The sequence below is a fragment of the Elephantulus edwardii genome, unplaced genomic scaffold, assembly GCF_000299155.1.
Source record: "Elephantulus edwardii isolate Elephantulus edwardi_28Jun2011 unplaced genomic scaffold, EleEdw1.0 scaffold00009, whole genome shotgun sequence".
Lineage (NCBI taxonomy): Eukaryota > Metazoa > Chordata > Mammalia > Macroscelidea > Macroscelididae > Elephantulus > Elephantulus edwardii.
The window spans coordinates 10,620,752-10,634,816 of NW_006399759.1; the positions used below are offsets into that span (position 1 = coordinate 10,620,752).

At 39.3% G+C, this 14,065-nt stretch overlaps 1 protein-coding gene across 1 annotated transcript in view; it reads left to right on the forward strand.

Moving 5' to 3' along the window:
- Positions 1–14,065, forward strand: part of ITSN2 (intersectin 2) — a 137,708-nt gene that overhangs the window by 58,747 nt on the left and 64,896 nt on the right. Inside the window, exons 16-19 of the mRNA XM_006880713.1 lie at positions 171–251; positions 9,864–10,000; positions 11,951–12,087; positions 13,462–13,559. Of these exons, the coding sequence (XP_006880775.1) occupies positions 171–251; positions 9,864–10,000; positions 11,951–12,087; positions 13,462–13,559 (453 nt within the window). The remainder of the gene's footprint in view (positions 1–170; positions 252–9,863; positions 10,001–11,950; positions 12,088–13,461; positions 13,560–14,065) is intronic.

Below are 14,065 nucleotides of genomic sequence, written 5' to 3' on the forward strand. Positions count from 1 at the left end.
AATCGTACATTTTACACAGTGCTTACTATGAAAAAAAGGAAAACGAAAACAAATTATTTGTCATTGATGGACAGACAACCCAGCCAATTTATCTTTCCTGCATTGTTTTTTCTTTCCTTTAAAAAAAATGTGCATGCTTTAATTGGCTTTTTATCTGCCTTATCTTACAGTGTGGGAGTATGGATGACTCTGTTCTTCAGTGCCTTTTGTCTCTGCTAAGCTGTCTCAACAACCTCTTCCTCTTACTTAAGGTTATTTTCTAATATCTAGCTCTTTTGTTTTTTCCAGTTACTTTACCATTATCTTTCCTTTATTTTGTTTTTTTTACTATTCTTTGCATTTACCTAAGTACCTTTGTTTGAAATAACATATATAGTATAGACCTGTTTTTCTTTCTGCTTGCTTGACTTTTCTTCTGCTGTCTAACTGCCTATTTGAGTCTAATGCCTGCCCGAGGGAACCTTCCTTCTGGGCCCCAGACACTTGAAAGGTGTCATAGGTTCCTTTATAGCATCTCTCTGTGTGGAGTTAACTTATAGGATGATCACTAACTCAGTCAAAGAAAAGCTAAGGAAATAATGCAATTAAATCGTTTACCCAAATCATGGGAAATCATTGTGTAAAAGAAAATTTGGACTTTCTGAAATCTAGGGTAAAACAGTGTCAGATGTACAACCATGTTGGTGCTCAACTGGATGGCAGTTGCCTGATATGGACAATGAGGGAGACAGAAACATGGTAAGGAGAGCTCAGGTGTACCCAAGCAGGTCAGGCACATTAGGAAGAATGGTCACAACACAGTTCCCAAATTTCAGTCTCCAGGTTAATGGCATGAATGACTAGGTTATGTGGTCTTTAAACTTTTACTACACATTTTACAGAATCTTCCATTTCTTCGCTGATAAAATTAGATTGGATGATGTATGGATTATAGTAGCTCCTGGAAGTCCAGTTCTCTTCGTTAGCATTTAATTCTCCAGCAGATTATCCTTGTCTCTTATTTTACTTTCTGCTTCTGCTTCCTGCCTTCCAGCTTTTCACTGTTATTTGACACTTTCATCAGAGGCAATTTAGGAAAGCAAAGAGTAATAAGTTGCACTGAGCAGAGTGGTCAGGAGACTGGCTGTGTTGTCACAGAAAGCAAAGACATCTTCTGTGTTGTTGTTGTTGTTGTTATGTGCTGTCGAGTCACCTGCGAGCCTATGTACAGCGGCTCTGAAGCCTGCCTTGTCCTGAGCCAGTCTGATTCTGCCACACCAAACTTCATTTCCTCAGTTCCTGTATCAGTCTATCTCATCCGGGATCTTCCTCTTCTGAACTGTCCTTCCACCCTTCTGAGCATGGTATCTTTCTCCAAGGACCAGTCCCTCCTGGCCACATGCCCAAAGTATGTGTGATGGAGCTTTAAATTCCTAGCCTCCAAGAAGAAACTTGGTTTCACCGTCTCCAAGACAGACTTATTTGTTTTCTTGGCGGCTCATGGTATATTCAAGACTCTTCTCCAGCACCACAACCTGAAGGCATTGATTAAATCTTTCATCATTGTCCAGCCTCGCCAATGCTTACCAAGTATTCATGGCCTGGATTAGGCTCACCTTACTCTCTAGACTGATATCACTGCTTTTCAAGACTCTGGAGAGGGCCCTGACAACAAATTTTCCCCAATGCAATTTGTCTTTTAATTGTCTGACTGCTGATGCTAAGAGTTGATTGTGGAGCTGGGTAAGCAAGCTGTAATTGTTAACAACCTCTGTCGCTTCTCCATTTATCATGATGCTGCCACTTGGCCCAGTGGTGAGAATCTTTGTCTTCTTGATGTTGAGCTTCAATTCATATTGAAGACTACAGTCCTTGACCTTCTGCAGCCAGTATTTCAGATATGCCTCCATTTCAGAAAAAAACAACAACGCTGTATGCTTCAAAATTAAGAAGAGAGTGTGTCAGGGATGCATCCTGTCTCCATACCTTTTCAGTATACATGCAGAACTGATCATTTGGGAACTGGCCTTTATGAGGAGGAATATGGCATCAGAATTGGAGGAAGACTTATCAATACCCTACGTTATGCAGGTGACACAACCTTGCTTGCAGAAACTGAGGAGGACGCCGTCTGTAGTCACTGCCAGTTTTCCACTAATTAATGTAGAACTGATGCTATCTAGGAAATTTGGCCTGTGGAGACCTTGGTAAAAGCACCATTTCAGTTCATGATGAGCAGAATCTGGGTTGTGGTAGATCAAGAATGAATGTGAATTGAGGATTTTATGACGGAATTTGAGGAGAGAAAATGTGATGATGAAAAAAGAATGGTGGATCAGCGGATGGAGATTTCTCCAAGATTGAAACCTGTTGAAAGAGATGCACATCCAGGAAATTTTATTGAAGTTGGGAGTATGAGAAGTACAAGTTTCAAAGCTTAATTTTAAAAAGGTTGAAGGATAAGATAATATATTCAAAGAATGTAGTATTTGATTAGTGCTGGTTCTGTTTTGATGATGCTAAAATCCAAAATGTAGTATGAGAATGATGGATTAAGCGGAATAAAAAAATATCCTTGCTGAGTGGATCCTCTCTGTAAATGTTTTAGATTTAGAGAATGGTGAATGTAAACGAACAAGAGTCCATAAGCAGGATATCTCTGTTGTTGTTATTGTTAAATACCATCAAGTCGACTATGACCCTGTCTGAGCCAACCTCACTGTCTCTGAAACACCTGAGCCATTGCCGTAGTCACTGTATCAGTTCATCTCATGCAGAACATCTCTAGATAATGATAAAAGATGTGGTGGTGATTGTTGTTGTTTACCATCAAGTGGGAACCAACCCATAGCAGACCCCTCAGTGGGTTTTCAGAGGCTTAAATCACCCAGCAGGAGAGTGCCCATCCTTCTGCTGTGCTGGCTCAGAAAGAGTAATGATTATCTAGACATGGCAAAAAAAGAGCAAAGAAAATAGACCCTGCTCTAAGTTTCAGAGTATGACAAGAAACTGGAAAGGACTAGAGCAAGAGTGACAGGGTGAAAAATCAACTGAGAATGCAAAGAGGTAAGGAGAAATTTCCATTCAGAGAAGAGTTTGAGACTATTTGGGAATTTTCTGTTCAAATAGACTTCTAAATTGGTAGAGGAATTTGAAAATAGGAGGAGGATCGTTTAAGTGATACTAGAGAAAGACAAAAGACAGCCTTATAGAGATAGACATTTGATGGTACAGCAAGACAAAGAATGAGGCTTGTTGGCAAGTGAGATGGAATTGGTTTTGGAGGAAGGCAAGCTCTCAGTTCTAAAGCTGTAGTCCTTAAGAGCATGAGGGCATTTAGGAACATTACACTTTTAAGCTACTAGTGACAGCAGAGGTATACTACTTAAAATTATATTAGAAAATTGTATTTTATGGAACCCTGTAATATACTTGTACAGGATTGATGATAATTTTTGTACTGTTGGTAAAGTTGGAGTAGAATAAATAGGAAAACTAGTGAGTTCTAAAGGAGGCATTCAACAAGCCTTTATACTGTTAAGAATTCATTTATTCTCTTTACCAGTGAAAGACAGAAGAATAGTACTGGTCTAGGAATTCAGTCCTATTCCTGTCACTTGCTAGCTTTGCAGATGTCTATCATTTGACCTCCAGCTTTTGGGTTCTTCGTGAACATAGTGAAGCCAGTGATGTCTGCTCTGCCTTCTTTGCAGTTCTGTGATGATTAAGTGACGTGTGTGTGTGTGTGTGTGTGTGTGTGTGTGTGTGTGTGTGTATAAAATATGTACATGCCTTGCGAACTATTATGTGCTACAAATATTTTTGTTGTTGTTCTTTGGAAGAAATGGTTTTGCATCTCCAAGTTAAGTTTAGTGTATTAGACAGTCACCACTGTTGATTTCTGAATGATTAGGAAAGTGCTTTTATTTTGAGAGAAAGTAGAGTCTGTCAACACAAGACCTGTGATTTACTTGTGTTATAATCACATGTTACCAGGGTTCTGAGGTGACGTAGTTAGTGAGAACTCCTCCAGTTAATGGTATGGAGAGGTATTGACCTATACAACTTACACAAGTGGCGTTGTTGTTGTTCGGTGCCATCGAGTCAAGTACAACCCATTGTGACTCTATGACCAAAAGATCTGAACCCTGTTCTGTCCTGCACCATCCTCACACTTCCTGACATACAAGCCACTGCAGCAGTCACCGTGTCAATCTACCTAATTGAGGGTCTTCCTGTCCTTTGCCGACCCTCACCCCTTCCCTGTATCATGTCCTTGTGCAAGGAATAGCAACTCCTAGTAACATGGCCAAAGTGTGTGAGGTGAAGTCTCATCATTCCTGCCTCCAAAGAGCACTCCAGCTGTATCTTCTCCAAGGCCTATCTGTTTTCTTGGCTGTCCGTAGGATGTTCAGTGCTCTTCTCCAACAGCACAGCTCAAAGGCTTCAATTCAAATGGGAGTGGGACTAGTTAACATGAATATCGAAATCCCTCGGTTGTGCTAGAGGTTAACATTCTTAACTGCTAACCAGAAGGTTTGAGATTTGACTCTCCCCAGAGGCACCTAACAAGAAAGGCCTGGTAATTTAATTCTGAAAACTCTGCTGTGGGAAACCTTGTGGCCCAAGTTCTGCTTTCACTTGGGGTGTTCTCATGAGTTGCAGCCTGATGCAACAGCTGGTTTAATGCCTATTTTCACTAAGGACGTTTATCATAATTTTAAGGGACAAGTTATTCCAGTCTTCTGCAGTGACTAGAATATATAGAAAAAAGCAATATGCTCACTTACATAAAGCTATCATCATCATGATACCAAAACTTGAAAATAGAATGAGAAAATTATAGGCTAATTTATATAGAGGAAATAGTTCTAAACAAAATAGTAAGCACTGAATGTGGAAATACATTTTTAAAAAGGGTAATCCATCATGTTGATGTTGAACTTAACTATGCCAAGTTGGTTTCATGTACAGAAGTTTTTTAAAAATTTTACTAATTTTAATGAACATTTACAGAGATTTTAGATTTCCATTCATTCATTGTTGCACTTTCCCCCCTGCCCACCCGTCTCCCCCAGTTCACCCTTCTCTTTGAAAAGTAAGAGAAAAATTCCTTCACTGGTATACAATACCCCCACCCCCAGAACTTTTTAATAAACTTTACCATATAAACACAGGTGTAAGTGCCGTCAACTTGTAGATGACTCATAACTACCCTATAAATGAAAGACTTGAACACTTGTATAACTTTCATTATTTCTCCAAGTTTATAGAGTTTCCGGAGGCAAGCTATTTCAGAAGTGGATGTCATTCCTGCTTCCAAGCTTGTTTTAATTGGGGAGCTCTACCAAATACTGTCCACCATGGGTAAACCATTATTGCATTTGACACATCAGTGTAACAGTGTTTAGCATCACAGCAACTATGAGTTACCTCTGTATAGTAAATGAACAGACCAGTGCTATACCACTTAGACTAATGTTTAACCAAAAATAAAACCAGGCTTGAGGGCCACAGGCTCTCAGGCCCAACTGAATTTAAAAACCAAGGCATGGTTTAAACTCCATGAGCTCCCTCCTTCCACATTCTTCTATTAGCAAATTGGCTCTCACCACCCAAAAGCAGCTGTCTGAAATATGTTCATGAGGAGAAAAAAAAAAAAGTATGTTTTTCCCGTTGGATGCACCAAAGGTATTTGATAGCATTTAACATTTCTTGATGATTAAAAAAGAACTAGAAATAAAAGAGAACTTCCTTTACTGGAAAAAGATAATATCCACATTTCCTGTAGGATTAAGAACAAGATAAAATTGTGTGCTCACTCCTTTTCTCTCCAGCCCTGTGTTGTTGGCCCTTGCCAGGACAGTGAGGCGAGACAAAGAATCAGCACTGTAGGACTGGTGCTTAAGACTCTGCATTCTGAAAAAGCTCCACAGTTACTATGTCATTCTGCTAAGATTAATAGCAGCTGTGTTCATGAGTGCTAATTGGTTTACTTTTTCTTTGTCAATTTGTGTGCTCAGCCAGGGCCTCCTAGAGGCACTGTTTTAGCACAGAGGAGTGAGTGTAATGATAGGAATTTGCAGGACCACTGCAGGCAGGTAGAGGGAATGTTTTTGTCAAGCCTGTGGGACTTCACAAACCTTGTTAACCTCCATGGACTGTGCTTTCCTATTTTCATTCATCCAATAAATACATACAGCATACATACATACAGTAACTAGACAGCACCCAATTTCTATGTAAATTAGATATCTAAACTACCAAGTTCTCTGGCAACAGTATATCTTGATAAAATATGTATCCAGTTAATACTTACTGTTGTTACCAGGAATCTCAATCAGTGAGGAGATAACCATGTAATCAAAAGACACTAGTTAAAGTGAAAAAACTGGTTATAGTAGAAAAAGGCAGCAGATGCTTTGTGAGCACAAGGAGCTCATTAACTCGGACATCGAAAGATAGGACAGCTGCAGGAAGACCTGGAGCTGGGTCTTCAGCAGCTGGAGGACTGAACAGTGAAGACAGGTTGCAGATCATTAATTTGACTAGTCGTAACTCCTTTTAGACTTCCCACTCTTCCTGTTTATGGCTTTAGCCGGCAGTAGCTAATATTGAGGCTTGACTGTGTGTCCAGCACTATGGTGGACACCTTCTAAATTCATTTAATCCTCATAATAGCAATGTGATCATAACAGAATGCTGTGATCTACCACTTTGCAGATGAGGAAACGGGGAAGAAAGATTTCCTTGAGATGACACAGCCTCTCTCTGTGGCCTGATTTAAATCTCTGTGGTCTTGTTCCTGATCTACCAACACACCACAAAGTGTAACAATTGTAGTGTCCTTTTCAGTAGAAAATGGAGAAAAGTGCAACAAAGAAAAACAATAGAAGCTGAGGACTAGAAAACATTTACTATAAATGCAGGGTTGTATTATCATCATCATCATCTGTTTCAATTATTTGGCTGAGACTTCTTGGCCGAAGTCTCCCTGCACCACAAAGAGCAGATCAGATCTACCCTTCATCATCATAATCTTATGTTTCAAGTATTTGGCTGAGACTTCTTGGCCAAAGTCTCCCTGTACCACAAAGAGCAGATCAGATCTATCCTTTCAACCAAGCAAAAGAGTTCCCCTAGAAATACTCTCTGTAAAGAAATAGGGTTGGGGTTTGCTTTGGTTTGGAGTTTTACTTGGTTCGCTGAATGGATGCAAAAGCCAGGGTTTGGTTCACTTTCCCCAAAACAGTCTTTTTAATATCTGTTTTAGTAAGTTGTGTTGGGCTTTGATTTGCTTGCTTGATTTTCCCTTCTGTACTCAGTTTATACACTTTCATTAAGGATTCTGTAGATTCCAAGGAAAAGAAACCTCATGCAGAATATTTTCAGCTAAAAAAGGTGATTGTTGAAAGATTGCCAAGGCCACTACCTAGGTCAGTAGAGGAGTTGCTAAACAGAGATAGTTCTAGGGCATTGAGGAATAACTTTAAAGACCTTTCCACTCCAACCCTCTCCTCATCTCTGTGTTTAATCTGCTTCTTTTCTGTGTTGACTTCATTCCTACCACTGGAGCATCACTTGCTAATTGAGTCACTCTAGGTTTATGTTATCCTAGTTTAATAATCACATAGGAGGAGACTTCCCAGCTTTCTTGCACAGATCAGATGGTGGATTTGAACCATGAGTGTTTGTGTTGGCAGAGCAATCCCCTGTCCACTAGGCCACCAGAAATACAAGCTGAGTTACAGGAGGCTGTGGTACTAGGGACATCATTGCCAATGTCAGGTAGATCTTGATTGAAAAGAGAGTACTAGAAGGATCTCTATTTGTGTTTTACTGACTATGCAAAGGCATTTGACTATGTGGATCACAACAAATTGTGGCTAACATTGAGAAGAATGGGTGTCCAGAACACTTGATTGTGCTCGTGCAAACCCTGTACTTAGACCAAGAAGTAGCCCTTAGAATAGAGCACCGAAACACTGAATGACTCAAAATCAAGAAAGTCTTGGGTCAGGGATGTGTCCTTTCTCCACACCTTTTTAATCTATTTGCGGAACAGATCATTCAGGAGGCTGCACTCTATGAAGAAGAATGTGGCATCAGGATTGAAGGGACACTAGTTAACAACCCTACACTATGCACATGGCACATCCTTGCTCTCCGAAACTGAGGCCTTGAAGCATTTGTTGCGGAGGTCACAGACTGCATTCGTCAAAATCGATTGCATTTCAACATCAAGAAAACAAAGATTCTCACCACTGGTGCAATTGGCAGCATCCTATTAGATGGAAAAAGATGGAGATTGTTAACAATTTCTTCTTGCTCAAATCCACAATCAACATTCTTGGCACCAGCAGTCAGGAAATCAAAGACAACTTGCTTTGGGAAAGTCTCCTATCAGAAACCTCTCCAGACTGCTAAGGAGCAACTAGTTCAGTCTAAAGAATAAAGGGTACCTGGTCCAGACCATGGTCTTCTCAGTTACTTGCTATGCATCAGAGAGCTGAACATTGACTAAGGATGACAAAAGACTCTGCCTTTGAGTTGTGGTGCTGGAGAAGAGTATTGAACATACCATGGACTACCAAGAGAACAAACAGGTCAGTCCTGGAGATGGTAAGTCCAGGTTGCTCCTTGAAGGCAAGAATTGTGTAGTCTCACATCTGGCATGTTGCCAGGAGGGGTCAGTCCTTGGAGAAGGACATGATACTTGGAAGAGTGGAGAAACAGCACAGGAGAGGAAGACCCTGGGTGAGATAGATTAACACAATGACTGTGGCGGTGTGGTTAGGTGTGTCAGAGACAAGTGTGTGAGATTGGCTCAAGATAGGGCAAGATTCAGAGCTGTTGTTCATAGCATCTCTGTGAGTCGCAGATGGCTCAAGGGCACATAATAGCAATAACAAATTAATAATCTTAGAGAAAGAGACCACTTCTTTCTCCCCTCTTCAATACATGTAATACCCAAGAAAGGAGTTTGCCGAGCTTAGATCATGTCTATGTCCTTTGGAAAAATCATTCTGAGATTAAATGAAGCCCCTATAGGATGGGAGGAGCTTGTCATTTGATAGACTTCAAAACTGCTTTTTTTTTTTTTTAAAAAAAAAGGACTTGAGAAGGCTAGGGAGGGACGGAGATGAGTTTCCTAAAGATAGGAAGGATGCTAAGCATGTAATTTCATCTATCTTCTAAGGTACTTCTCAGTATTCTACATTTTGATACCTTCCTCTGCTTAAGATTCTAAACTCTTTGCAGGCAAAGACTTGAGAGTCCAGACAGACTTCAATAGGAGTCTTTTGAATCCTTTGTAAGCTTACTACAGAACTAGACAATTGTTTATTTCTGTTCTTGTTTGGAAAACTTTTGTTTGATTCATCCTATTCATGGTTTCAGGCATATACTCTTTAATTTTTATTATTAAACTGAATTGTCTAATAAGTGTTTTTATGTTTAGTTTTGGTAATGCAGTTCAACTATGTATGTAAAAAACATGACTGAAGAAAATTCCTCTTTAAAAACTTTCACAATCAACAGGTTTCCCCTACTTTTAGTAGATTGCATTTTCTTTGAAAATAAGCTACCAGATCAAAGAATTAATTTGTTAAATATCTATGTTCCTCAGAAATTAATTCATAAGAAGCAGAGTAATGTACTTGTCCACAATTGATAAATTGCTTAAATATTTATTGTATTCAAGTTTTTCTTTTTCTCATCTAGATATTTTAAATTTTTCTATGTGTTTTAAATTTAGTTTAACTTGCTTTAAGGTTTTTATGCAAAAAGTCTGTTTTCTTTTTAAAATGCAAATGCCGTGTTGTTACATTTGACAAACATATTTAAATCATTTGTGTGTGAACTTATTTTCGTTTTCTCCCTAGGAACTGAGAGAAAGCTATAATACACAGCAGTTAGCCCTTGAACAGCTTCATAAGATCAAACGTGACAAATTAAAGGAAATGGAGAGGAAAAAATCAGAGATGATACAGAAAAAAAAATTGGAAGATGAAGCTGCAAGGTAGTCTACTGATAGATGTGCACTAGGGAGCTCGGGGGCGGGGGCGGGGGGGTCCACATGGAGCTGCCCTGCTTACTCATAGGTGGTGCCTTGCTGGTGATTCTTATTCCTGCAGCCTCTGGAAAGCCACGTGGGGTCAGCTGTGAGTTGGTACTGACTGGATGACAATGAGTTTGAGTGAGAGATATTGCTACTAGAATTCTAGTTTTACTACCTCACTCCCAGAGAATCATTGTTCTTAAAGGAGAACCAGATTTCATTAGGGAGGGCTGCCGCAGGATGCATTTCCGTGTGTAACTAGAGGACACAGGAGGTTTGGACAAGGGTGAGATGGAGCTGCTGCTATTAAATGCTGTCAGATTGCTTCTGATTCACTGCCCGATCCTGCATCATCCTTCCAGTCACTGTGGGACTTAAGTCCATTTTTACATTCACTGTGTCATTCTCTCTCACTGAAAGTGTTCCTCTTTTTTTTCCCTTTTTTTGCTGACCATCTACTTTTCAGAAAGAAAAAAAAATCATGTCCTTTTCCAGGGGATCACCCTCCTTAAAATAGGCCCCAAGTGAGTGCAGGTCTTGGCATCTTTGCTTTTCAGGAAGGTTGAGACTTCACTTCTTCAAGACAGATTTGTTCTTTTGGCAGAACAGTATCCTGGTCAGCACCAACTTAGGGGCATCAGCTCTTCTTTGACCTTCCTTATTGTCCAGTTTTTATATTTATATGAAACAGTTGAAAAATACCTTCTCTTAGGCCAGAGAACTGGTAATGGAATGATGAGCCTCAATATGAAGTATAGGAGAGTTTGGAAAAAGTGGGCCTAAAATTTTGAGGATTATCCAGGTTTACATAGAAGTAATCCAAAGTTTTCACCTTGGTCAAGTGAGAAGATTACAGTTCCGAGAGCTGTATGTCTCTAGTGTCTGCAGAGGGTTGGAGGAAGAGCTAAAGTTGAGTAATTCTGCCTCCAAATAAGATAACAAAATATATATGCACGGAAAAATGATAATGAGCTTTAGTTTTAATGCCAAAATAATGAAATCTGACCATACAGATCTTTCTAAGTAGTTAACAGCAGAACTGCAGCTGTATCATGTGACATAGCATACACAGAAGCAAGCACCTATAAAGGAAAATGCCAGATTATCTAAGCTAGTAAGTAATTTGGAAGCAGGAGCGGCATCCACTTACTAAACAACATGCTTCCAGAAACTCTATGAACTTTGATAAATGTCAGTAGTTGTAGAGGGGCTTCAGGCCTTTTGTTCATAGGGTCACTATGAGTTGTGCTCGACTTGAAGGCAATCAACAACAACAGTAAGTAACTGCTATTGTTATGTACTTTCAAATTGAACCTATTTACAGCTGACCCTCCAGCAGGTTTTCAGAGGCAGTAAATCGCATAGGAGGAGATTGCCCATCTTTCTTTTGCAAAGCAGCTGGTGGATTCAAACTGCATGCTTTTGGATTTGCAGCCCTGCTTCGTACCACTAAGCCACCAGAGCTCCCACTTCCTAATGCCACAGCATTGGTTGGAGTCCCAAAACTGCGATGAGATAGGATCGTGGAATTGAGAGATGAAACAATATTTTTTGTGACAAATAAGGGAAATTCAGATTTGTTTCGTTAGAGTTTCCCCTTCAGTTGGGTTTTCTGTTTTATTCTTTTTTTTCTGGGTTTAAGAGGTTGGTTGGCAGGAGGGAATCTGAGGCATGGAGGACTTGTTGCTTGTGATCTCTAGTCTGGGCACACCTGTCACTATGGATTTGTCCGAGGCTCTAAACCTGAATGATTGATTGATTATTTTCTGTTTCTCCCTGGTCCTGTACTACACTTCTTTCTTAATTTTTTTTTCTTTCCAGCTTGTCAGAAACCAAATCTTCTGTTACATAACTATTTTCTGTAAAATGTTACCTTTATGATATTATGCAGATTCTTTTTCTTTCATATAGGAAATCAAAGCAAGCAAAAGAAAACTTGTGGAGAGAAACACTTAGAAAAGAAGAAGAGGAAAAACAAAAGCGGCTCCAGGAAGAAAAAATACAAGAGAAAATTCAAGAAGGGGAGAAGAAAGCTGAGGAAAAGCAATGTAATAAAGGTAAAAAGGATAGATACTGTTTTTCTGAAGTAGTGAAACAAATAAAAGATTCTGTTGAGGGGCAGCAGAAGCCATAAAAATGAAAGAAAGATACTAACCTTGTGAAGTGCCACAAAGTTGGTGGCAAATCACAGCGACCCTGTCTATGTACATCACTGATCATGCTAATCTTAGTGCAGAGAAAATCCACCATCCTTGTACATTAAACTTGGATGACAAATATCTAGGCTTTAAAATAGAATGAAGGTAGAAATCTTAAAACAGCACGATGGAAAAATCTTCTCTTACCACGTGGGGACAGATACTGACTTGATTTTCATAATTAAAGTGAAATAAACATTTTGTTCAACCAGTGTAGCTAAACTGTGAGGGAGCTCTGGTGGCCTAGTGGATGGAGAGTAGAAAGCCAGTAAGTGGTGAGTTCAACTCTGCCTGCTCTTCTCCTCAGGAGGGAGATGTGTATTCTTCCATGCAGTTCACAGACTCTCACTGGGGTCAGCCATGAGTCGGTTCCAGCTGAACAGCAATAAGTTGCTGTTTTTTTATATTAAATCACTAAACTGTTGATAAAACAACAAGATTTTGTACATTGACATTTTCTTGGGAGGTATTTTTCATTTTGATATTCCCCAGTCAACACTTCATCACTGTTTACTTGCTGATCTTTCAGTGTTGAACTTCTCTCTTTGTCCTTTTCTCCTTCATATTTTCTGACCACCAACAGGACACAAGTCTCTGGCTTCTTAGTCTATTTCCACTTCATGCCGCTCAAACATGTCCCTTTCCTGAATCTCCCTTTAGAACCAAGTGCATGGCTTTTCCTGTATTCAGTCTTTAATGCCTCTTCTTTACTTAAGATAAACAGTCTTGTTTGCTTTTATATCAATTGCCTGACTATTCAGAACACTTAAATTCTGGCAAATCTGTATACTTGAATACTTTTAGATATACAGTATTTTTCTATTAGATTTTAATAACTTTATTATTGAATCATATCAAAGATCTCAACGGTCATGTCTTGCAAATATTGCAGGTTCAACTCTAGACCAGTACTGCCATAAAACAAGTCACGTGAATTTTTTTGTTACCTAGCACATAGGAAAGTTAAATTTACACTCTGCTGTAGTCTATTACGTATACAGTAGCATTATAAAATATTTTGAGAATTATCAGAATATGATGCAAACACACAAAGTGAGTTCATGCTGTTGAAAAATGGTGCCATTAGGCTTGCTTGATTCAGAGTTTCCACAAACTGCCATTTGGGAGGAAAAATAATATTTGCACAGTTAAGCAGAGTGTGATTAAATGAGCTGTGCCTGTATACTTGAAAGCAGCATATAATGACCACTATTTCCTCTTTAGGTGGAACAGCTAATATTTTAGTGAATTATAGAGCATTGTATCCCTTTGAAGCAAGGAACCACGATGAGATGAGTTTTAACTCTGGAGATATTATACAGGTAGGAAATGAAGTTGTGGCATTTTCTTATGAATAAGCGAGATCCAATATGTTACTCTCCATAATAACAATGTAGATGTTAGTAATTTTGTGTGGTAACTTATCTTTATGAAGTAGTTCCTAAATATCACCTCATTTGACCTTTATAACATACCACATAGCTCAATAGAATTTATGTTTTTAACGTACTAAGCAGTAATAACAAAGGTATGTAAGCTCAGATGTACACAAGTTTCGGCTGTGAGTATTACAGTGGTGGAGTAGGTTGCAAGAACATTCCCTTTGACTTCCACATACCCTGTTCCTTCCAAACTTGATACAATTGACACATCATAAAAATACCTGAATTTCTAGTTTACCATACAATGAAATTGAAAACTAATTAGAACTATAAATACCAGATAAGACATTTTTGGAATTAGGGAGCTCTGGTGGCCTACGGGCAAGAAGCTGTGCTGCAGTCTGAAAGGCGTGCCGTTTGAATCCACCAGATGCTCCTCTGGAGAA